General features: G+C 45.3%; 1 protein-coding gene across 1 annotated transcript in view; it reads left to right on the forward strand.

The window, feature by feature from the left end:
- Nucleotides 1-5,812: 5,812 nt before the first annotated feature.
- Nucleotides 5,813-26,418, forward strand: part of dusp8a (dual specificity phosphatase 8a) — a 35,538-nt gene continuing 14,932 nt past the window's right edge. Inside the window, exons 1-2 of the mRNA XM_070831281.1 lie at nt 5,813-6,052; nt 16,429-16,567. Coding sequence (XP_070687382.1) covers nt 5,816-6,052; nt 16,429-16,567 — 376 coding nt within the window. The 5' untranslated portion in view covers nt 5,813-5,815. The remainder of the gene's footprint in view (nt 6,053-16,428; nt 16,568-26,418) is intronic.

Genomic DNA, 26,418 nt, shown 5'->3' on the forward strand with positions numbered 1-26,418 from the left:
ATATCCACGCGTCATAACAACACAGGGCAGGTTTCCCACTCCGACTGTCTAGCTCTCCATTAACGCCCAGTTTAACCTTACTTTGATACTAACTATGCAGCCTTTGTAAAGGCTGTGGCCGCTGTCCGCATCGCGCTCTATTCTTATTTCTAATCTAGGTCGGTTTATTATAGTGCGCTACGATCGCTCCCCCTCCATCATTGTTATTAACGTTATCAAACAGGCCACAGTGTCCCATCTACGTCTTTGTGCGCCCCAACTCGTTAGTAGCCGCAATATGTGAGGATAAAGGGTTTTCCACATATTTATGTGTATTTACAGTCCACGCAGTGTGTTTTAGTTCAGGTGTTATTTGCATGAGTATCCAAGCCCTGATTATTGTTATGGTGGAGTGCGGGGTAGTTCCCAGTTTGTTACATGAACCCTCAATTTGCAGCTGCCCACAGGGAGAGTATTGATTTATAGGCACCAGAAGGCTTTATACCTGGTTATGTTGTTTACAGTGAGATGATGCTTCAGCTCCAGCGGGCCAACCAGGAATTGATTTTTTTTTTTTTTTTTTGTCCCAAATTACATGATTGCTGTGAGAGCACCGCTCATGTTGAACAGCTCCATGTTCCACCAGGCTCGTCACTCCACTAACCCTGTTTGTGGTGAACACATTCATTATTTACGTTCAGCTGCTCTAATACATACCTCATAGTGTTTTTTAAGATGGTTTTATTTGAAGAAATTTATTTTAAGGTGAATTCCAGAAAATTGATTTGTAATTATTTTGATAATCAATTGTTTATCCTTTTTTTTTTCTAGAAAACATTTGCTAGTTGCAGCTTCTTCTCATTTGTGTGGATTTTCTGCTTTTATGTGACAGTAAATATTCTGCATATTTGATTATTATATATATTTTATGATATTTTGACCCAGGTTTGATGAAACTGAGACATTCTTATACTGTTTTCTGACATTTTATTTAATCTAGTCATTAACATATTAAATGTTAATGAAAATCATTTTTGGTCACAACCTTACACACAAAGCTGCCCTCCCTCATTTAAAACAAATATGTCTGTGATTTTGTAATTTCAAAACATGACTTGATTTGTCTTAGAAATGAGGTAATGTCATGAAAACAGCCAGGAAATAGGTTAGAAAAGCTCTAATCAGACTAGTTATCCAACAACTAACCCAGCAGTGTTTTTGAAGGCGTGTCAGCAGCATTTCTGGTTACTAATTTTTCCACGGTGAATCTGTGACCCTTTAATCCTCCAGCAGCACCGTGTTGAAAGTGTTGGCTTGAGTACCTGCAGAATCCCTTGTTGTGGCTGCAATTTAAAGAGTAAATTACACACACACACACTCTAAAGAGACAGTATGTAAACACACGCAGATGCAAACTTTCGGTTCATGAGAGAGTAAAGGACAGGAGACGCTGTGATGATGTAATTGTTTGTGGTCTAAACAAACAACCCACGTCTGTCATCGTAGGAAAACAAAAAAGTGAGCTTTATGTTATTCTGCTCAAGGCTCTGGCCACAGGTGACGTTATGCAGGGAGTTAATGAATAACCTGGATGGTATTACATCAGTGCTGGTTGCCCTCCAGTTGCTCTCCTCATGTTTGCCTCCTTTCTCCCTGATGGCTGATATGGCTTTATTGAGCTGGTCAATCACGCTTAGCCCATGGGTCTGTGTCAAGGGCCTCTGAATACTGCATGGATTATCCTTTTTATGGAGGTAAAGTCACTCCCCCAACTTTGTTTTACAGGCCTCTTACAAAGAAGCCTTTTTTTTTTATTATCAGTCTTATATTATCAGCTGTAAAGAGAGTGACAGTAAAGTCTGTTGATGATTTGTGTGTATTCTTCTTGACAAGCCAGGGGAAAATGCATATCCATTCCTCTAAATCTGTATCTAACAGTTGTTTTGATAATTAAATCAGCTGTTAAATAGCATATACTTAATAGGTTAATCAGCTAGTGTTCAAAAACAGTCAATAAGAAGATCGCACCTGTGTTGTATGATTTTACACATGAGAATGTGAAGATCATGCTTGTTTCAGACTTCAGTACTGTGGTCAGCGTTTATACATTAAGCTACATATAAATGCCCGGTTGTCATCAGTGATCACAGCTGACAGTTGCTGCACGTCGCAGGCACTCTTCAGATAGTCAAATTCCCCAAGGAGATAAAAATAAAATCCTTCAAAATGGACCAGTCTGTCTGGTTCCTCAGCCTTCAGACAGTCGTCAAGGTGTAACTGCGTTGCTTCAAGCTTTAAAGGTGCACGTCCTTGTCCGCCTACTTCTTTTGACTACGCGCACCTGTTTGCATGTGGATGATGCTTTCGTTCAGTACTTTGCCAAATTAGCTGACGAGAGCAAACCAGCCGAGAACAAATCGTAGAGAACAAAATCTCAGACGTGTTTTTAATAGAAAGCTTAAAACTCACATTTGAATATTAAATCAGCACGATGACTTTGATGCTAAAGTGGGGAGAACCTGTTCTTCTAGTGGATGTAGCGTGGTCAGTTTTTAGCTCTCTCCTCTCATGCATCCTGATGTAGCGTCAGCACCAGTAGCGTCCCATCACCATCACCCTCCCCGTGCCCCACGCTCACCCCAACAGGGCTGTTTCTATGGCAACAACAGAATCTGCTCCGGGCCTGTACACACTGTCTCTGTCTCTTTGCTTTCTCTCCTCTCGGCTTGTTTTCCTCCGTTCAGCCAGAGCCTCACAGCACGCTCCTAGCTGCAGCCTATTTTAGTTTGAGGAGGCTTGTTTGTTTTTGCTCCTTATTGTTCCTGCCTGGATCCAAGATGGAGGAAGAGAGATGGTTTTGCATAAGGGGTCACGGTCGTGATTGTTGTGCTGAGTAAGCATGCTGAGGTTTCTGCTCCCTCTCTGTATCATTCATCATATAATTTATCATCCTTTCTGATATTTTCCTGTCACTATCTTTCCTTCTGTTGCCTTTATCTCCTCTCGTCATTCCCCGTCTAATCCACAAAAACGGCGCCCACTGAGTATGAGCCTATGGTAAGATGATTGTCTAGCGGGCATAGAAAGGTGCAGAGCACCAGTCTCTCCCTCTCACTGCCGCCACACATGTAAACCTGCACACTCCTCCCCTCCCCGTCCCCGTTCACTGCACAAGAGCACGAAAGAGAGTGATAGAGGAGGAAGGAGGGATTCAGAGAGGAAAAGTGAGAGAGGCTGAACGGGTGGGAGAGCAGTCGCCATTAGACATATGCAGCGTCAGATGTTTGTGCTCAGCAGCAAGGAAGCAGAAACTGAGAGAGAAAGATTCACACCCCTGGAACCTGTGTTGTTAGCAGCTCGGCTAAAGGGCTCCGCGCCATAAAAGGTATGGTATAACAGGTGATGGGGCAGGTCGTAATGTGGCGGGGGGGTGGGGGCTGTTAGTGGTAGTGGAATGCAAGAATTGCAGTCAGGCTTAGTATTTCTGCAGAGGGCATGGCTGCTGGGGTGCACATCATGGGGAAAGTGGGGAAATATCCACATTCGGTGCTAACTATGACACAGGCGGAGAGATTAGATTAGATGAACTTAACTGATTTTATTGTCTGTGCTCTTTTCTTAAGATGCAATATAAGCGGCATTATGTTTGTGCAGAGCACAGTGTGTACTACCTTCAGTCCTCATTGACGGACTTGACTATCCTATATTTGACTTAACCAGCATGTTATGGCTTGTTTGTGTCTGCACACCCATGCCTTTACTGTTGCTGTACTTTCTGATACAGCAGCAGTCTGGCTGTGTTTACAGTGCAGGCAGTTGCTACTGTCTATCTAGACTTTCTCCCATGCTCCTGTGCTGCTGCTTTTGCATCAGGCAGGTTGCCAGGCAGCAACAGCATGTGTACATCTATGTTCAGGCTTGGCCAGCAGCCTATAGGAGACATAGGGCTTAGTGTGGCTAACGGAAAATGACTATTTTGTGGATTCGCAGAGGAGCTGCTCCACGTCCATGTCTTAAGTGTGACGCAGCCACCAGTTGGTTTATGAAAATGTTGGCAATTTTTCTTTCCCTTCCCTCTCTGACCCTCAGCTTCTCCCTTTTATATTTCCCCTCTATCTCTGCATCTCTTCCCTGGCCAGCTCCATCTTTTACCTTGAGCTAGTTCTGAGATCCTCACTGAACATCAGTTAACATCCTTCCCCTCCTCCCTCCTCTCTCCCTCCCCACCTCCACGGCGGTGTTGTCAGAACAGAGGTGAGAAGTTGCAGAGCAGAGCAGCCTGGATATCTTCCCAAGACGCCACTGATCAGTAGACACGGTTCCTCCACATCTCCTCTCTCTCAGTCGCTGTTTTCTCGCCCACCTTCTCATCATGATTCAGGTGTTCTGCTCCGCATGAACTCTATTATCATAACATGACACATTATCTTTGCTTGTTTCCCCTCTTTAATTTCTCTCTGTGTGGGCATATGTGTTGCTGGTATGATTGCTTTGATCATGGGTTTCTGCTGTTAAAATTTTTTGTGGCTTTTGTGTTTTCCCTCTTTATCTCCCTCCGCTGCCTGTTTCCACACCTCTGCCTGTCATACTCTCCCTTTTCAAATGGTTTAAACCTCCATTTAGTGTTTGGGGTAAATGAGAGGAGGCCCATTTATTTTTCATGACACCACGTGCCTGTAGATGAATAAAACAACACGACTGCATTCACATTCTGACCTTCTCACTTGTCGCGTGACACCTGGTCGACCGAGGAAATGGTCCTCAACCTACATGGGTTTTCATTCATTATAAAAATTTCTCACAGGCAAACGGCGCTGTGGTTTTTGTGTAGCACGCCACACACGCGTGCTCTCATTGATCCTGTGTGTTTGTATGTGTCTCGCGTTAAAGGTGCACGGGATGTGGTGAACGTGAGCAGTGAGGAGATCAGAGTGATTAGTAGTGATAGACAGCAGGAGGCAGTTCATCAAGTTTATGGACTGCTGTCTGTAACACACACATACACAGGATGTCACACAGGCTGTTTGCCTGTGTCCAGACCTGCTCTCTGAATTCCCCTGGCTTAATTTATCTCACGCCCTCAGTTTCCTGTTTCATGAGCTACCACACAAGAGACCCTCGATCAACAACAACCAACCTTCACACACACTTATACAGACAGACAGACAGACACACACACACATATTTTATTGCCGTGCATGTCTACCTCAACTCTTCGGCTTTGTATTTGGATGTTTGATGCTTCTTCAGATCTCAGGCCTGATGAATCCCAGCGGATGATCCAGTTGGCTTTCAAGCCTTTAAATAACTTTTATATTCATGCATAGTGGCTATTTTTACTATTCAAGGTCCTCAAAGTCTCCCAATAAAAGATAATACAAGTGCACAAAAATACATTGTGCACTGGTTTGGAAATTAATGCGAAACGAATCAGTCGTTGTTGCTTTGTGGCAGCGGGGTTGGAATGATTTTATTTGTTGCTCTGGTATGAGTGGACTGAAGCTCAGGACGTGAGGTGATCATGCCCTTGATGTCTGATCATCAGCTGTCTCGTCGTCCGCAGCATCTCAAAGCCAACAGTGGCAGTTTTGAATGTCACCGCGGCCCAATAATAGCACTGAAGTAAACCGTTGAATGCCTTGTTTTCTTACACCAGTAGGATTCTTTCCTAACTTTCTTCCTTTTCTTCTCCCCTTGTCTCCTCTTTCCTCAGGCACCATGGATCTGTCAGCGCCTGCTCCGGTGGTAGCCCTCCTCCACTGACCTCCTCCTCCACCTTTCCCTCTCTTGTCTAACCCTCTTCCTCCACACTCGACCACTCCGCCCCTCCTACATCATGGCAGGGGAGAAAGGGCCGACGAAGCGAAGCGCCATGGACATCAAGCGCCTGGCGAGCCTCATCCAGAGAGGAACGGGCCGTTTGCTGGTGATTGACAGCAGGACGTTTTCTGAGTACAATGCGTCACACGTGCAAGGTGCGGTCAACGTCTGCTGCTCCAAGCTGGTGAAGAGGCGACTGCAGCAGGACAAGGTGTCTGTCACCGAGCTGCTGCAGCCCAACGGCAAGGTGAAGGTGAGTTAAAGCTCACAGCTGATGCTGTCAGGGTGGTGGGATGTGATGCCTGCGATCAGAGAGCCTTTCTTAAGTGCCAGACTGGATGCAGTGTTTCTGTGTGGCATGCTTCCCCCTTGCGAATAAGTGCAAGACACTGGACCCATACCAATTTAATAATCCAGCACATAATCCCTGAAAAACAGCTAATTGTCCTTTTTACACTTAGGTTTTTGCACAAATTGAACAACAGAGATATAGTGTGTTAATTAACTAGGTTTAGAGGTGCTGGAAGGTGGATTGTGTTAGAGCCAGGATAGCTGTGTCCCCATGTTTCCAGTCTTTCTGCTAAAATAAGATAACTGGCTGCTGGCTGTATATTGACCACACACATGATCAATCAGGAAGTATGAGCACTTTCCAAAGTGTTGTGCTGTTTCTTCAAAGTTCCAGCAGCATTCTGTGGATGTCATGACACAAGTCCAGATTTTTGATTTTTTTCAACCTGGTGATTTGTGTATTTAGTTAATTCTCTTATCCACAGACCAACAAAAATAGTTGCATGCGTACTAAGTAGACTTCTGGGATTTGCTCTTGCTGTGAAGAAACACCTAGTGCCCCTTTTTAAGTGAGGGCTGGGAATTGAAATGGTGCATTTACAGTACAGTGCATTGGGACAAGTCAGCATGATCTTGCTTGTTTCAGCAGAAACCGCAGAATCGGCACGAATGCAAAACATGAATACAGCAGGAACTTCTGTAAGAAAATATCCTGTCGGGGAATTCCTTGTTTAAATGGACATAGAGCCACAGGAAATATGTTGGTCTACAGCTCAGGGTAAAGTTTAGAATTTGCTCATCGCTGTAGTGGTAAAGCAATGTTGTGTGTGTCATGTATGTAACAGAGAGAGTACAGTACGTGTTCTTTGTTATTCAGAGCTACAGTAGGTGCAGCATGTTTGGATAGTAGGAGCAAAGGGTCTCCTTGAACCAGAGGTGTCAGATTCAAGTTCCCATGTCAACAACCGTCCACCCTGCTGATGTGTCCTTGAGCAAGACAGCGACCCCTAACATATCCATGGGTTCCTCAGAACATTTCCAACAGCCTGACCCGTGCACCGCTGTGGTTCTACATCGGCCTCCTCTGCGCTCGGCCAAGCCTGCGCCACATCGGTGGGTGCTATATTTGGCGGGCAGGTGGGCGTACTTTAGGTTTGTTGCTTATCAGTGGCCCTGAAATCGGATCCTCGCATTTTCCATGACTTCTCCTCCGAATATGACAGCCTTTTTTCCATGGCCTGTCCACCCATGGCACGCTGTCTCCTGTATTTTTAGTCGCTGTGTGAAACTGAAGGAACTCTGAGTGGGGAAACCTAAGCAGAGATGAACGGGGGGGGGGGGGGGGTGGGTGGGGGGTGTTGTGTGTTTTATGTGTGACGTGTTTTGTGCTCTCATGCAGTTTGTGTGTGCATACTGCATACGTTGGCCGACAGTTTTACACAATTAGACAAACGCAAAGCAGCGGAGATGGCAGAGGAAACTCCTCCTCCCGTCTGAACTCCTTCTCCAAATCTTGTTTTTAGGTATTTATTTCACTTTTAAACACGGTACGCCCCAACACGGCATGCCGATGACACATAACAGGTGATTGAAATTGTTTTCTTTGTTGTGACACTTTGGGTTTTGAATGGCAGTCCATGAAATGCTGTTGCTTTTGTTTTTGTTGTTTTACTTCCTGGTTGCCAAGAGCAAGTCGGAGAGTCTGACCTGTAACCCACCTCAGTCTGTCAAACCTACTTATGAATGTGATTTATGTCCTGCTCCCATTTTATGCCCCATAGATACTGTATCAGTCCTGCAGTTGCAGCAAACAAGCAGACTCTGTATTTCCATTTGGTGCACATCTAGAGAACTTTAGTCCCCCAAAACACGCCCTGCTCATCAAATGGCAAATAATTATACATTATTGCCTTAGATTATTGCTTTGCCACTCTGTTGGATTACACTTAACGCTTGTAGGTGACTGATTTTCCTTTTGGTCATACGGTAAACTGGAGGAGAACTGTGGATTATTGTTACTTTCTCAAGTCAAATGACCTTCAGTTCAGCTAATAGCGTCTGTATAATTGGTACATTGGCGAGAGTCCCCATGCGCCTGCTGTTTCTCACCGACTCTCTGTTATACCAATTAGTTTTAATTCAGCTTTATTGCAGGGACTGCTGGCAGTCAAACCCACATGCCTTTCTTCTCGCTCAAAATGTACCACTATTAACACAACAAGGATCTTGTATAACACCTCTTATATTAGTGCCTTCTGCCAGCCTGAGTTGCATGTACCTGGACACAAAAGAAGCTGCTAAGCCTGAAGGCCACACAGGAGATGCTGCATCTCATGACTCATCCCGACCAAAGGATCCAGTTTTGCTTAGATAATGGTTTTATTTTGGGTTGTGATGATGCATGACCAACTCTTGCAGTCTGTGGATGTGGGGGAAAAAACAAGAACGGGAACAAAAAAAGAAAAAACGGCAGGAGAGCTGTGGATCTAGTCACACTCAGAGTTTCCTTACTTTAGTCAGTGCAGCAAGCTTGAGTGTGTTGGGTCTATTGGGTCCATCTCTGTGTGGGGCCCTGTGGTTGGTAGGTCTCACACTGTGGCACCCCGCAGAGCCGTGCTTCCTCCTGATTTCTCTCACTTTCAGTCTCGTGACAGCTCTGTCTGTCCGTCTGTGTGTCTCCCACAACTGGAGCCTGCAGCTTTCCACCACCAACCCATTCCTTCTTCATTTACTCCTTTTTCTTTTCCTCTTCCTCTCCCTATCTAGTATTGCCCCATGGCTGGCTTGTTATTATCCATTCCCCACCCCCAGTAAAGAGGATAAGGCTTGCGATTAATGCTAGGCTGGATAAAGCTGGAACTAGCCGTGTGAGAGAGGAGGGCCTGACGGACCCAGACTCTTTTGTTATTGGCTAAGCATGACATCATCCCTTTTGTGCGGCCACTGGCAGGCCGCGGGCTGGGCACGTGCAGACTGGCTGTGTGGTGTTAAAGCCGGCTCCCCAGCTAACCCCTCGCACACACACACACACACACACACACACCATCCCCTCTACCCCCCACATGGCTCTGAGCATCGCCAGGAGCCGCCTCAGCCAGCCAAGACAGCAAAGGACACCATTGTGGCTCTTTGTTGGGGAAGTGAATGCAGGAAGCGGGAGAGCAGCACTGAGGGTATTCATGGATGGGCTGCTGCCTCCGCCTCCTCCCCGGCTGCCTCCCGCCTCACATCCCATTGAGCACTAATAGCCAGCATCCCCCAAGGCACTGCACTCACCCTCTTTCATAGAAGCTTCCAACGCTTCAGTTAACTGAGCTGAATGAACATCCATGACTAGCACAGCAGCAATCAAAATGGTGTCCTCTTTCTTCTCCCTTTCACTTCACATCCCATCCCTTCATAACCTCTTTATTAATGCGCTCTATTAATGTAGGTCAGAGAGAGCTGGATACAGTAGGTGAGGTGGTGGTGGAGGACCTCTGCTGAGAGAGGGATGGCTCAGGCTTAGTTGGGAATGGGGCTTCCTCGTGCCTTTTCTGACAGGCTGGTGGGCAGGCGGCTGGTTTCTTGGCTTAAGCCTGGCTAATCCCTGCCGCTGTGGCGGGGACAGCCGGCCAGGCAGGCCCGACAGATGGACCAGAGGTTTTCACTACCAGCAGCCAGTCTGAGGAAGCACCCTTCCTCCTCTAAGCAGCATGGAGGCCAGACCTCTGATGCATGGGACCCACGGCACTAGAGAGACAGACACTGCTCGTACAAGCTGTCAGTGGAACTTAGATATTTATAACCACAAGCACGTTTTGAGTCTTAGTTTTGTCATTTTCGTGGCAGTGGACACAAATAGAGACATACATCTGCCTGTGATTTAGCATTTTGATGTCAACTTAAGAATCTGCCAGAGCGGCACACTGGCCTAAATATGTGGATCAGGGATTCAGCTAGATGTGACCAATCCACGTGAAAACTTTTTTTTCATCATTGTCCTCTTAACTTTTGTTTTTACGCTAACAAAATCTGATTAAAATGAGTTCCAAGCAGTGCGGTACACAGATTTGGAAAGAGAGCGTATGTGTATCGAATCAGGAACCGTCCCAAAACAAAATCACAAGTCAAATCACAAATCACACTAAAAAAAAAAAGAACAATGGTGAACCAGTAACACTGACGTCGCCTTGAAACAATTAGTCAATGGATCAATAAGTCAGTCAACAGAAATAAATGAACAGTTATTTTTGAAAAAATTAATAATCTTCGAGAAAAAAACAAACATTCTGTATTTTTACTGTTTCAACTACAAAATGTATTGAAGAAATAATAGATAATAATAACTGTTAGTTTTAGCCATACCTTCATTCTTCTCCAGCAGTATAAAAGCCTTGGTGACAGCCTAATAGCACTCACATAGTTAATTATTCACACTGTTGTAACTACAGTACATCTGTAGGTAGACTCTAGTGCGTCTTCAAGTGTTTTGATAGCAACATATTAGTCATGATTACTGAACAGAAGCCTAATTATTGTTGTTTGGCATCATGGCCACGTAGCAATAAAGAGAGCCAGGTGATGGGTCTGTGATCATGTCTGTGATCTTAATTGGTAGGATTGGCCGAGTTCCCTGCTGCCTCGCACAGAGGGAGTCTGCATGTGACCAACTAATGCATTTATGCAATGAAGAAGATTCCCATCAGCATCACTCATGACGCACCATATGTTGTGTCTTTGCTCCTCGGGAGGGTGCTGGTTGTAATGACACATGATCGGACATTCATGGATAATTTGATGGAAACAAGGACTATTATTCCTGAGATTGTGTAAGAGTTTTTTGGAAAACACCGTACATAATGGTGTTCTTCAGGATGTAGAAGTTTCCAGTAACTTCAGTGCAGATTTCATATGAAGGACAACGTATGAGTGTTTGATGTGTCATCTGTCTTGACAGCAGCAGCAGAATTGAGAACTTGGATGATGACTCACTGTGTGGATTGTTTCCCAGATTAACCAGCAGGCAAACTCAGGGACTTTTTCTGTATGTTTCATTCACATTTTTCCTTTTGCCAAGTTCAAACAGAGACCCAGTTGCCAGCGGTGGTTTTTATGCAGAGCCGGATATGTCACATGTTTGCTTTGATGAGGTCACAACGTGAATCATTGTTTACTTTAAAGATCCTACTGTTTGACACTGACACACACACACACACACATTGTATTTAGTTTCAGACATAAGCTGCTGCACCATGAAGTAGGAGTTACGTTTATGTAAAAATATATTTTTAATTCATGGGTGTAAATGAAAGATGGAGGCAACGATTTGTGGATATGAAATGTGGCTTTCATTATATACAAAGTGAAGAGGATGATGTGGTATAACTAGATCTACAGCATGCATGTGCTCTTTAAAGACAGCAATTTAGTCTGTGTGTGTGTGTGTGTGTGTGTGAGCGTGTGTGTGTGTGAGTGAGACAGAGAAACAGACAGAGATAGACTGAGGCATTACGTGCATCTTAATATGTAACCTACAGTATGTGGGCCCTGGTGTGTACATATGTGTGTGTGTGTGCTGAAGCTCCTCTGACATTCGGGGGTGTGAGGGTGTGACCAGATCAGGTGACCACATCTCTGAAATGATCAGTGATGACCTCACGCTGCACATGCACAAAGGCATCAGGGACTTTTGCCACCCTGCCACATCTCCACATCCTTGTCTGAATCACACAAAGACACTCACAGACACACGGTTTACTGCTGTACTTCTGAGGACTTTCCACCAATCACATGAATTCTCTCAAACTTCTATCTAAGTCATTAACACAACGCTAACTCTAAACACAAACCTAAACCTGTTACTACTGTTAGCTACTTTGTTCTTGGTCCTCATGAGGATAGAAGAACATGATCTCTGTGACACACTCATCACACCTACACAAGCATACATGGAAGTGGCAGCTGCCAGTGCCAGTCAATGACATCATCTGGCCCCAGGGTGGTATCTTTACAGCGGTGAGTGGTGCATGTCGCACCCTGTGTGGCAGAGTCCTAAACTGACAGATCAACTGCTGGGAGAGGCCACAGCCTGTTGCAGCAGGTCCTCTATTAGCATGCAATGCACTAAATGTAACGTCTGGCATTGTATGTTTAAGGAGCGCCCAACCATTAAAGGATAACTGTGGTATTTTAAAAGCTGGGACTTTTCCATAGTTTGGGTTCACACTGACTGGTAGGTGCAAAAAGTTCTGGAACTGGTGCAGTAGATCGTCTCAGCCGGCAGCTGCAAACGGGCTGCGAAGGAGCTACAGTGGCTGTAATGTAATCCTTCTGGGCAACCGTACATCTGCTAAAAGTACCTGAAAGGCCCAGATTGTCATAAGCAGTGCCTGACATCATTACAGAAAGCTTCCCCACAGTGATAGATCTGTGAGATCCTTTTTGTTTAACCAGAAACAGCTGTTCAAAGCCACCAGACTCCATAGACAAAAGTAGTATTTTACCTGGCAGAACATGGAAGTGGCTATGGGAGGGGTCTCACTCTATTAATTTGTTTGTCTTTATTTTGTGACTTTGGTGTTTTCTGTACGAGTCACTTGAAACCCAAAATATGTAAAAATAAGAGCCAGGTTTAAAAGGTTTAAGCCAGTTTGTAGCCAGATTGAAATAAGACGGCTGTACGGACAAATCAAGCGACAACAAGTGGATGAAGGGGTGAACTATACAGTGTTCTCTGCAGCTGCTGAATCGATAGAAGGGCACAGGGCACAGTGTATTTTATTCTGCTGTGTCTTAGGCTCCACACAGCTTTATGGTCACAGCGACTTCATAATGCAGTCGCCTTGTCTTCTGTGGGACATCCCAGAGAGGACACATTGAGAGAGAACCCAGACTGCGCTTCAGGAATGTGGAGGCCATTTTTAGACTGTTTGTGCTGATGTTGTGTCACAGGCCGGTTCACACACAAGCACACGCACCGTTCCCGCTCAGCACTGACCTTGACACTGGCCAGTAGCGCTGCTGAAGTCAGTGGTTCACTTGCTTACACAAGCACTTACCGTATGCCGGGGCTTTTTCCACAATCCCACAGATAAGTTGTGTTGCCGAGTTACCCGTCATCTTTGTTTCATGGTTTGTGAGTGTGTGTGTGTGTGTTTATGCGTGTGTGTGCGCACAGACTGTCCCTACAGCAGAGCATTGACAGTAAGGCCGAGCTGTGACTCACAGATGTATCCTTGTATATTTCATAACGCGGGGTCAGTAACAAACATCTCTGTATCTATCTCTTCCCCAACACCTTCACTTTTTCCCCCTCATACTCACCTTTTCTCTTTTTATCTCAATTTACCTAATTAACATACATTTACACGCTCTTCCCACTGGCTTTGCTTCGCTCTGTCTCTTGCTTTCCTTGAAATCTTTTACTCTCTCTCTGTTGTTGTCTTGCTCCGCAAATGTCTGGAAGAAAAATAACCTCTCCCCCTGTGACCGATCCTTTTTACGTCCTGCTGTGATGCCAGACTTCAGATCCTCTAGAGAAAGCCTGGGTGCAGCGGGATCGTAGCATTTGGTCTGCCGGTGCCACCTTCTGTCCCTCTCTGCACCCTCCTCTCTCATCCCTGTCTCTACATTAGATCGCCGTCCTGCCTCATATTCCCCTGTGATCCCCCTCCCAGGCTTCCTCACCCCCTTCTTTCCTTATATCCCCCAGGTTTTTTCTCCTCTCTCTCCATAGCCCCTCCTTTTTCCCTCTCTCTGCCAGTGGCATTCCTTGTTTACCTGCAGTGTGCATGCGTCAGAGCTCCTGGGCCAGTACGGTAGTAGTAGTGATGCTGTAGCACTGCGGAGGGATGAGAGATCTGTACTACTGCTGCAGTCTGACAGCCAACCCCACGCTCCCTCGGGTCGTTGACCTCTAACACTGCAGCAAACTCTATGCATATCACACACTGAGCTGGAGGAGTGGCTGCAGCCTACCATTTAAGCAATTTATATATATATATATATATATATATATATATATATATATATAGCATTATATTTAGCATGATATTGATATCACTCTATTTTTACTATCATTCATACACTTCTATCAAATGTCGAGGCTGCTATTTTTTCCTAACTCACAGGGAAGACTTTTAAAAATGGGGTGAATGGAGGTGTAATTTCATCCTCTCTGCTCTGAATCAATCTTTCACGTTTACTATGGATTTTGTGAAAAATGCAGGTTAAAACAGCATTTTAACTGTCTTTTCTTGCTGTGTGTAAATATTCAACTGGTTTTTTTTTTGTAACATGACATCCTTATGAACCTCAACAAAGTGCTTGGTAGTAATTCCAGCGAGACTTATTACTTATTTAGTACAGAGTAGCTTTACTGATAGTGTACACACAACACATACAGTACATCACATACTGTAAGTTATGAAATCGCTTAGCAGGGATAAGTGACTCATTGTTTTGCAAAACCTGAATGCATCACCTACTGCTTGTCAAACAATACGATTAGCAATTATAATTTTACTGCAGCACTCATTTTGTGTTTTTGCCCTAGAAGGGAAACTTTTGTTGCACGGAGCAGCTGACAACCAAGGCTGTTGTGCAGACTGCACAATGAGCGCGTATTTGTGCTGCATGTATGTAAAGTTAAAGGCCTGTAATCCTCACACGTGGAGATCAGGCTCCCAAATTAGATCTGATCTCATTAGGATTATTATCCAAAATTATCCAGGGTTAGTAAAGATGGAGGGTGAAGGGGATTTAAAACAAAGATAGCAAGGTAGGAAGATGGAAGAAGGGAAATTAAATATATGAGTGCTGTGGACAGGTGAAGACTAAAGTAAGGAAATATAGGGTAAAATAAAATAATCTTCACAGCGAACAGACAAAGCCTTGAAGACAAAGTGTTTTGCTGGCGCTGGATGCAGGTAGACAGAGCAAAGCCGGGTTTTACTAGACCCAAGTAACTTGTAACCAGACTTCAGAAACTGACCTTGTCCTGTCTGAATCACCTGCATGGCTGTCTGCCCAGGCGCTGTGCTCCAGCTGCTCTGTAAGCAGAAACATAATCAGGCCCACTATATGCACTCTGCGTATGCTGTGTATGCCAGGAGCTATCATCACCAGCCTTTCAGCGTTCAGGCAGTGACGATGGGTGAGGACGAGTGCCACGCTTGGAGAAAGTGCAGTTTTGCCCGGAAGCTAGCGGCTGTTCGGTGGTACATTTTCAGTGGTGCGCTGTATGTTCTCCTCCCAGTCCTGCTCAATCTTCTCTTTCTCGCCTCAGTTTTCTCTCCTTCCCTCTCTTACTCTTCATTTGCCTCTTCCCCTCCTCTTCATTTTCCTCGTCTCCATCTTCCTGCGCCCCACTGCCCCCACCCTCCCTCCCCGCTCGCCCTCCTTCCTCCTCCCTCTCTCCTCTCCTGTCCAGTGGCGGTTCAATGATGCAGTGATTCATAGCTGCAGTAGGCGCTGCCTGATGGTCATGTGACCAAAGCCTGCCTGACAACATGGGGAACAACACAGACTGGCTGTGTGTGTGTGTGTGTGTGTGTGTGTGTGTGTGTGTGTGTGTGTGTGTGTGTGTGCAGGCACATGCTCACACTCTCTCATGCAAACGCACACAGTCAGTCGTCACACCGGCGCATGCTCATATCCTCTCATCTTTCTCACACTGATACGCTGATGGATGCCCACACCCTTGGCAACGTGTCCAGCTTTTATGATTTTACTGATATTACTGATATCGAAACAAGCCTCTCGGCAGTATCTGCACAGTGAATATGTCACAGTAGCACAGCGCAACACTCAGCCTTCATGGATTATTCATAATCCTACGCTTTATCCCCATAACCTCATGACTAACAGTAGAATCACCTGTCGTTCATCCTACTTTTGGTTGCAGTCGATGAAGCCTGAGTTTATTGTCATAAACTCCCTGTGGTGTGTTTGTGAGTTAATTTTGTTTTCCTCATTGCTGCTTCCTGGTGGATATTAGGAGAGCAAAGTGGTCAGGTGTTTGAAGAAACTATCCCAGGTTCAGATAGTTACACGTCTAATCCCTGCAGCAGCTCATGTGCATTTTAACATCTTGTAACGATGCACCTTCTCCTTAGTCCCCTTTTAAGGATCAGTTGGTCTGATCTAAGGTTGGTCTGATGTTTATTGTACTGTACTTCCCTGTATGTGTGTGTGTGTGTGTGTGTGTGTGCGTGCACGTGTCTCAGATGCTATTAGATTCTTCAAGTTCCAGTCATATTAACAAACTCTTCCTCGTTGGTGCTGGATGTCTGACATACTTTCCACTGTCGCACTGAAAATCAACTCTCTCTTCTTTGTTGTTTACCCTTTGTGCAGGTGGAGCTGGGCAGGAAGCAGGAAGTGGTGGTTTACGACCAGAGCTCCAAGGAGGCAGGGCACCTGTCCAAAGACGGCTTCGTGCAAATTCTCATGGGAAAGTTGGAGGGCACCTTCCACAAAGTCTCCCTGCTCACCGGTATGCCAGAGTGTGTGGAGCGTGGAGTGTAATTTATCGTTTCTTAATGTGAACTAAACACATTGATCCAGAATGGACATTTCTATCTACATTGCTTGATGTTTCTTTATTTATTTACCCACTTCCTCTTGTACTGAGAGCAGGTGTGCCTCACCTCACCCTCCTGCATCATTTAGTTGTTTGTCATTCCACATTTTGGTCAGCAGATGTCACTGATGAGCACAACAAGCGTTAATCTCCTCAGTCATATTATACCAGTGGTTCCTCATTCCTTATCTGGCAGTAATCAGACTTTCGTAGGTACATGTGAAGATAGAAAGGAGTGGAGGAAGTAGAAAAGCATGCTCCCTGGACACAAAGCCCCTCTGATGACTCTTTGATGTTTAAGCTTGCCTGGAGTCGCTCTCTTACCCAGCATCGCTGAAATAAAGCTGAAGCTTAACGTCAATCCTCTGGCCTTATTTACCACAGTTATTATCCTGTCATAGTGTCCACTAAGCACACTAAGACTTATAATTGAGCCCCAGCAAGACTGTTAATAGCCTCGTTGAGTTAATAACATCTCGATTGCGGTGGCTGCAGCTTTTCAAGGGACGACATAACACACGCATCCACCGGCAGAGGCTTATGAGTCCGTCCCAAATGTGTCAGAGCAGAAAGGGGAGCATAATCTGCCTCAGTCAGGATTGGAAACGAGACAGCAGAGGCGCGCTGTTTCGGGCAAATCTCTGCTCTCTTCCCTGCATCCCCACATCCCAATTCTTCTCCTCCTCTCAGTTCTCTCCCTCCGCTGGGAGATTAGCGCTTTTTCATGAGTCATTCATAGATGCAGAGGATTGCCTCAAAGCACCCAGGCTCCACAATTAGTCACAGAGATGTACTGAGGACATGCTCAGGCCAGGCACACCCGCATATACTGTATGCACACACACACACAACCATGTTGAATATTACGCACACACACACACACACACACACACACACACACACACTGACTGATTGTCTCTCAAAGCCAGGATTTTCATCCTCAGCATTTTTGATCAGACATCATACCCTTCCTTCCTAAAGACCCCTTGTCAGCAATTACCTCCTTTTCCTCTTTATCAGTCCCCTCGGCTCACTCTCGCTACGTTTCTCTTCAGGAGAAAAAAAAAAAAGAGGAATCACACTTCTTCCATTTCCGTCCCTGCTTTTCTGCTGTTTCCACGACAACAGTGGCAGAAAATATTCCCCAGAAGGACTCAGCCAATGGCGTTGGCTGTTGTTTGGGTGGTTGTATTATTGGGGTCAGTGGTGCTAGCAGCCTGCGTCTGTGCATACTTGATATTTATGTGTGCATGCGTGTATGTGGGAGGGCAGAGGGGCCGAGGCTGCATGTACACGTATGCATGCTTGCGTGAATGATCACGTGTGGATGAGTGCTGCCAGTGTCAGAGAAAGTTACAGTTTTTATGAGAGAAATGACGTAAGGGGAAATTGAATTTTTAAGGTTTTTGAACAACAAAAAATTTTGAATTGATGAAACATGACGCTAATTTGAACATGTATGTCATTTTAATCATGGGGTTCAGCTCGTTGTGGCGTCTTTGATTTACAATCGACAAAGTCTAGGAGCCTGTGTGTCCTCCTGTTTAAGGTTTAAAGAATCTGTGAACTGAGCTTTAGATCCTGAACTCATGCAAAGTGTGTGTGTGTGTGTGTGTGTGTGTGCGTGTGCGTGTGCGTGTGCGTGTGTGTGCGTGTGAACAACCTGATCAGCCTGTTTACAGCAGAGAGACAAACACCCAGCAGGCTCAGAGGTCAGAGGTCACGCTGTGCCATCTTGGCTCTTCACACAGCAGCCACCTCAAGCACGAGCATAGTGTTTTAAATTGTTTCTAAACAGTTAGTTTATCTACAGACATTTTTCAAGCAAAAATGTGAAATAATCTCTGGTTCCTGTTCAGCAAGTATGAGAATGTTTTGCTGCATTTCCCTTTTTTCCATCTTTGTGAATCAAATACATCGGGGTTTAGACTCTCAGTAGGAGAAAACAAGTCAGCTGAAAACGTCACTGTGAGCTCTAGAAAATACTTTCTCTCTTTCCCCTCATTCCAGTCTGTACTCCTCTCACATTCTTTAAGATTCAAGGTACTTTAAAACAGCAAACGTTAATCCTGCTCTCTCTCTCTCTCTGCCCCTCTACTGAACCTCTGATTTATGATACTAATAATTCCTGCGATGACTTCATACCTGACTGACGACTTATTTTCAGCCTTGCGTATGCAGACCGCACACGCACAGCACACGCTGTTACATTGCTGCAAATCAAGTGAGGGGTTATGCGGGTGGGAGGGAGGGTCAGATAGAGAGATGAAAAGAAAAGAATCCATAAATGGGATGGACAGAGTGAATAAAAGAATAATTACTGAGCTTACTGTCTGGGGGGAAAAGGATTTTCTGCCTTAACTGTTACTTGTGCAGAAGCTCACCAAAGGGGAGATTAGAGCACAGTCTTGCAGGGACACACATCTCTAAAATGGGTTTATATTTTTGAGCTAAAGTTTAGTGACTTAAACTTTCCATAAACAAGTGGAATTAATTACAGGAAAGATTTGGCAGATAAGCTGCTTGAGTGACATGTTGCACAACCTAAGTGCATGTACTGGGAACGTATTGATCGAAAAACAATTGGTGACTCCTGTTTTGTTTCTCTCCATTTACTCAATAATCAATAACTCAGTGCTCAGAAAGCACTTTCTACATGTGGATGATGTCATGGAGCAAGCCATGTCCCAATAGGGCCATTGTTTTTGTGAATGAGACCAGTAATCCGGGTAGCAAATGAGTCTCACCCTGTGTTTGGTTTGAGATATATAGTCAAACAAGATGTGGTGGCGGTGGCAGTTGGAAAATGTTTATGTGTGCATGTGAGTGCATGTGCTCGCATGGATCCTGCGTAGGCTTGTGTACGCGTGTATGTTTGTTTTATTACTTCATCGACTGTGTGAAAGTGTTTGTGAGAAACACATCCCTCTGAGGACAGCCGTATTTTTACCACAGCAATGATCTCACCCAGTTGGAGCTCAGGCTGATGTGTCTTTTGCCTTTTTCAGAGATCTGACTTCATGTGTGTGTGCGTGTGTGTGTATTTTTTCTCGTAGAGGAGGAGAACATCGCTTGGTTGGGGCCAGCTGTCTCCCCAGTGGGTCTAAAGTTTGCATGTTTCCCACAAATCTGCAGCACACAGCCAAACCAAAGACAACACTGCCTGCTAGTGTGTAGCTAGGTGGTATGTTAGCCGATGCCAACTGCGTAGCTGTGTCATGCGTCACATGGGCTCTGATGAAGGCCTGCCAGGATGAAATGTTTTGATGTTGGCCTCTGAACTTCATGTTCTAGTTTTCGCAGAAGAGGCTGCAGAGAGAGAATAGAAAGAGAATAATAATTACGGGTAAAGAGAGAGAGAGAGTAAAGAAGAGTGTGGAATATGCACTCCTGTTTTACAGATGAAAAGAGAGTTGGATAACAGCTTCGAGGGGATGTGAGGTGGTGATGAAATGCTTTTTACTCATAGTGCACACATTCTGTTTAAGGACTGACAGTTATAAATAAGTACAGCAGGAAAATAAATGTAAAGTAAATGCAAAAAAGGGTTATAGAAGGAGCTGAAGGGAAACAGAGTGTAGTCATGAAAGAGGAAATGGAGGCGTATGGACACGCAGGGATGCAGGTGTGTATTTTATCCATTTGCGGTTGTGTGTTTCTGTGTTGAGTTTGCAGATGTGCAAGACTGCTCCTAATCTACCCTAGCCCCATCTGCCAGTGTTTTTCGTGGGATTACTAAAGCGTTACACGACTGGGTCAAAGAGATGGAGGGAAAGGAGAGAAAAGGGGAAATGAGACAGAGAGGAGGGCTCGAGCCAGACGGGTCGAGATTCTCTGCACTCGGAGGGCGGCATTTACATGACATCTGAGCTCTGACTTAACTCACAGTCCACTATTATCTTTAATTACACGTACTAAAACAGTGGGTTATTCATGAGTAATTTCAATAATTGATTAATGCGAGGATTTCCTGCTGTTCTGTGGTCTATGTCATTGTAATTTCAACAAGGTTTTGTGCTTTGTGCTGTTGGTAAAAAAAACCAAAAAAAAAAAACCTTGGGCTCTTGGAAAGCATCTGGAGAACTTTCTGATCACAAAAAAGATTAATTAACAACGAAAGTGGCTGTTGGTTGCAGCACTGGCCGTTCACCAGTCAAGGTGACAAGTCCCAAAGATATAATCCAGGTCTGACCTCTGACCTTTACCTGTCGTGTATCAGCTAAACAGGCTTGGTGAGATTTGAGCCGGGTCACATTCCATGCTGCATAGTCTAACCAGATTTTGAATATGTGGTGCTGTCACACTTAAAAGTGACAAAATGAAGTATACTCAGATTCAAGTATACCTCCATACTAAATGTGCTTAAATTTCTCAGTTACTGTACGCTGTTATATTTTCCCCTAGTTACTCACAACTTGGCAAAAATAGAAGATTTTATGTACAGTGGTGAGACAGAAAACAGAAAATAAAGTATTAAATCTTTTGCTTTCTCTTTGTAGTGAGTTTGATTGGCAAGAGATTTCCTAACTTTGTTTGTTTGATATATCATCTCTTGTATGACTGTAAAGCACTGAGATGATTGATATATGGCACATGCTGTAGTATTAGCGCTGAATCTGGAACTGGGATGCAGGTTTGGGTTTTACAGGTTAACATGCTGAGTCCCACGCTGTCAGCCCGCCAGTTCAAAGCAAAAACACATAGGATGAGACATGGTGATGACATACTGATGAGAGGCATTAGGAGATGAAAGGTGCCTCTCTCTCATTTTCTATTCGCTCGCTCGCTCTCCCTTTTTCTCTCTCACACACACACTGAAAACACACACAGGAGCTGCTGTGCACCCCTGGGCTTTGACAAGATCAGGTTAGGGTGTGACTGCACAGACAGAGGGTACAAAGGTCAACACAGTTATGTGTCATTCTTCTGTGCTGTTATACAACGGGGCGGTGGCCCCTGTGTACGTGCATGTGTGTGTGTGTGTGTGTGTGCACGTGTGTGTGTGCATATGTGTGTGTGTGTGTGTATCAGAGAGAAGCTGAAGAAGTGAGGTAATCGTGGGAGGCCAAATCTCACAATGCAGCCGTTCACAGAGACATTCCAATGAGCTACATAAGGAGGTCTGTTTGTGTCGGTGTGTATGTGCGTTTTTGTGCGTCTGAGCGCATGTGTGCATGAATATGTGCATATGAAGTAGTGTGTGCACGCGCATGAGGCAATGTTTGAGAGCGTGTGTGTGAGAAAAAGAGAAAGACAAAACAGAAGGAGGAGAGCTATTGAGGAGATGAGGTAATACTCATTTCATCCTGAATGTGTGTTCGTGTCTTCGTGTAGGTCCAGTGTGCGTTCAGTTGGCTACATTTATGTGCATTCATGTGTGTGTGTGTCAGTCAGCGCGTGTGTGGTCGGAGAGCTCATTCAGGCCGTCTTGCTGACCGGTGCTGCGCTCGTCAGCCTCCTCAGAGCTGAAAGTCTTGCTTTATTGCTTCTTCTTCTCCTCCTGGAGCTCGGCAGGATGTCACTGCATTCCCTGAACCAGCCTGAGGAGAGAAAGCCAGAACAACAAACACACACACATGCACACACACACATGCGCACCTACAAAGTGCAAGTGTATGCAAGATCCTCCAACAAACACAGATCACTAATATTTATGTGATTAGAAACTGCCGAGCGCATCATTTTGTTGCTGCGCTTACTCATTTTTGCATTAAGTGCAGTCTCTTGGTGGCCCAAAGGTGCTGATTGCATCTGTAGTCACAGCGCCACCCCAGGTCCTCTGTGCCTCCATGTGTGTTCTGATTGGCCGCAGTGCAGGTCAGAGGGATGGCACATTAATTAAGGTTGTGTGCCTGAGATCCGCGTCCTCCCCCCCTCTATGGTCTGTCTTTCCTCTTTCAACACTTCCTCCGTCATCCCCCTCTCTCCTCTATCTCCCTTAACCTCCTAACCTGCCCTCTCTGCACCTCGTTGCCCCTTTCTTCCTCCTCGCCTCCCCCCTCCATCGGACCCCTCTCCATTACGCCGTGGGGAGCTCCAGCAGATCAATGATTTCATTGAGAAGGAGCCAGTGGTGCCATTAGGAGGTGAGCTCACCTTCCCCGGGGAGATCTGACACATTATTCTCAATGACCTCGCCTTCCTCTCCATCCTTCCTTCAGCCCCTTTAACTCTCCCCCACTGCACCCCCCCCCCCCCCCCTTCTCCTCCCTCTCTCTTCTCCTCTGTTTCATGGTGCTGAGAACAGAGCTCTATTTTTAGGCCCAGACTCCTGCGGTCGTCACATCTGGCGCCAGTGGCCTCGGTGCTCTCACCCTGGCCTGTAGATACACAAACACACACAAGGACACACATACACACACACACACACACACACACACACACTAGCCACACCCTAGCCAGCACCAAGGGAGCACAAAGGTCAAAGAAAATGGCCTTCAAAAATATCTATGACATCACCTCCGCGCTCTGAGAAGTGTTACAGACTTTGAGAAGTCTTGGAGCTGCAGCGTGACATAATGCTCTGCTTTGTGCAAGCAGTCACTCTGCAGGTATGTAATGAGCTCCTTTTTAGGCTCACACCTTGATGAGGTGTAGTGCAAATGCTCAACTCACACACACTCCCGCAAGCGAGCAAATGCATGCACATACGGACAGAGTCACACACGTAATATGGTAAACAGGGCCCAGAGGAGGCCTGTAGCGAGTTTTATGTAACATTGTTCTGTTTCCAGCGTTCTCACCCCCTCCCTCGTCTGTCTCATTGGCCTCACATGATGAGCTTGATGTCATTTTCCCCTTCTTTCCCTCAAAACTGAAGAACAAAAACAAGCCAGCATATGTGTGTGTGTGTGTGTGTGTGTGTGTGCGTGCCTGCATGCACAGTATGATGCGTGCATGCTTATGCGTCTTTATGTGTGTGTGTGTGTGTGTTTATGTGAGCAGTTGCCAAATGTTTCCACCATGACGTGATCTCACTGCTCTGCTTGCCTCCTGCTCCTCTTCCCCTTCTCCTCCATCACTCAGTCCCTTGCTGGCTTGGAAGGGCCACACACACACACACACACACACACACACACGCACAGTCAGTGAAATACAGCCATACATATATACTCTAGCATGCCAAGACAGAGAAGGTCATTGTCTCTCAGATGCACGCATAGGAGGTGTACATAAATTCCAAGTAGATAAGAGCTGAAGAAGTCATTACAGACACACACACACACACACAAAGATACATGTGATATTTCTGCTTACATTTATCTCTCACTGTATTATATGCACACAGAATGAACCCCATGTACTGTAAAACCTGACCGTAACTTAATTTGCTCACCATTCACAGACACAGTATGTTATAAATTGACCCTTCCGTACAGTACGTCCCGACGGGGTCAATAAAGTAACTGAATAACTACGAGACTAAAAATAAGACTCTGAAAAGGTGAATTCTGTGAGGCAACGTGAACATGATTAAAGACGCGTGTCTTGAAAAGCATCATTGTGATGTAAAAAATGTAAGTGTAGAAATTAAGCAGATAATTAAATGTGACGTGCATAGAGAACCGTCGGTTTCTTTTCTTAAAAGATGCTGTAAAGTTTATGGAGAAATCCTGCGGGGCAGTGCTTGTACCACAGTGCCCTAAATACTTCCACCATAGTTGTTTAAGCTGCTTTGTGTATACAGTCCATTCACAGTGCATACCTTCTGGCTCCTGCAGCATTTGAAAACTATCTAGAGGCCTTTTGAACATCCAAACACGCCCCTGTCATGCATTCATCCAGCATGGAATAAAAATAGTTTGTTTAAACTGTTACCTAGGCAGTGTCAACACATCAGGTCAACAGGAGCTGAAGCTGAACAGCGTGCTCACCCAGGCCAGTTTCTCCGTGCTACGCCCCCATCAGCACCTCATAACTCGAACCTCGCCGTGAATTTAGGCCAAGCGCTGCGTAGTTTGGTTGCTGCGCCATCAGTTTACCGCTGCAGCATTTATCCTGGTGGCTCTGACACACATGTGGAGTGGAAATTTCCAAAGGCTGAAGAAAAGGGAAAGGAGTAGCTAAAAATTGATGTTAGTTTGTCTTACCCAGAGCTGGCGTGCGTCCAGCAGATTCCATTCATGCTCGGACCGCTCACCGCCGCTCCTGTTATGGCGTCATTCCTTGGAACAATGGTGGATTCCTGTTTATCGGTGTGCTGTCTTTGATGCTCTTTATCTCAGGCACGCCGCAGTGCTGCTTCCTTGTTTACCCAATTGGTTGCCATGTTTTGTTTAGCTTTTTAAATCAGATTTAGTGTGCACCTCCGCCATGTGGATGAGGTTCTATTTCTTGGCAGCCTTTCGAAGTGTGTTACAGTACGAGGAAATCTATTTTAATGTGCAGTTTGCTAATAATTTTCCAAATAAAGAGAAGGGGATTTTCTTTTTCAGGCTCACTGGCACAGGAGTAGACTAGCTGCCTGTAGCAGAGCAGAGAGTTTTAAATCCTCAGCGGTTTAACACTTTTCCTGGTATGTATACAGACTTGTAGCAGAGGTCCTATTACTGTAAATACATGCTGACCACACACAAACTTTTGGGCTGAATCTCTGGGGCTGCCGCTGCTTCCTGATAAACGCGGGAGATTTTCCATCGCCACGGCAACAGGCTAATTTTGGAGTTCCAGGCAAGCCCAAGGCTCCAGATTGAGGAATGCAGCAGTTTGTGATCCTTCCCGGTCCTCCTGATATCTCCCCCTCTGCTCACACATAAACACAAACACATATACACACATGTGGAGATGAAGGCGGCCTACAGAGAGGCCTCTTCCCCGTCTGTTGTGTAACTATTTCCTGTTTCTGATGAAGTGACATCAGGGTTCTCCAGGGTGAAAGAGGGACACGCCTTGGGAACTCGCCTTGAGTTTAGACAAATGTGCGTCTACTTTAGTGTAAGTGTCTTTTTATTTAGGCCAAAACAAAAAAGCCCAGAAGTCCCACCGTCAGCTGTAAAAAGCATTTTTGAAGGCATCATGACGGCGTTGGCAGGGCGCGCACAGAAACAGCTTGCCCATATCCTCTCACGGCATCACGTCATTCCTTCTCTATTGTTCTTCTGTAGCTGGTAGAGTGATGTCACTGCAGCGTTGTGGATGTGACACATTCACACACAGACACACACAGACACACACACACACACACTGTCTCCAGGGACTGGAATGGCAGGAAAGCCAACCCTGACCGCGGATGTTGCGATAGCCGCTGTCACCATGTCCTGTACGCCCAAATACAGTCTCTAGGGTGTCACGCCTTACTTCTGATGCATGTCTGTGTGTAAGAGATCGCTGCCCAAAGTTCAGCAGTGTGTTCACTTTCATGCAATTGATATATGGAGTTTGTCTTGTTTTTAATGTATACATTATTTTTTTTCTCACAGTAAATCTTTTTCTCTCTGTATTTAGCAGCAGAAGTATTTAATTTACATTTCTGTGTGGCAAGAAATGATTTGAAAATAATTCGTTTCTAGAGCACATGTAATTGAGGTCAGTGGAAAAAGTGGGACTCGCATTTTTTACACATTTCACGCCTGTCATTGTGTCATGAGTCATGCTGCATGTGCTGATGAGATAATAGGAGTTTTTGTGTAACAGAATATTGGAGGGAAGCAATCACACCACCCAGCGACAGGCACAGACAGACACTATGGATAGACTACAGAGAAACACACCAGTGCAGTCTGAGACTGTCTGAGCTAATTGTGAGATAGGTAGACTAGACGCTG

Source organism: Pempheris klunzingeri, chromosome 5 (assembly GCF_042242105.1).
Source record: "Pempheris klunzingeri isolate RE-2024b chromosome 5, fPemKlu1.hap1, whole genome shotgun sequence".
Taxonomy (NCBI): Eukaryota; Metazoa; Chordata; class Actinopteri; order Acropomatiformes; family Pempheridae; genus Pempheris; species Pempheris klunzingeri.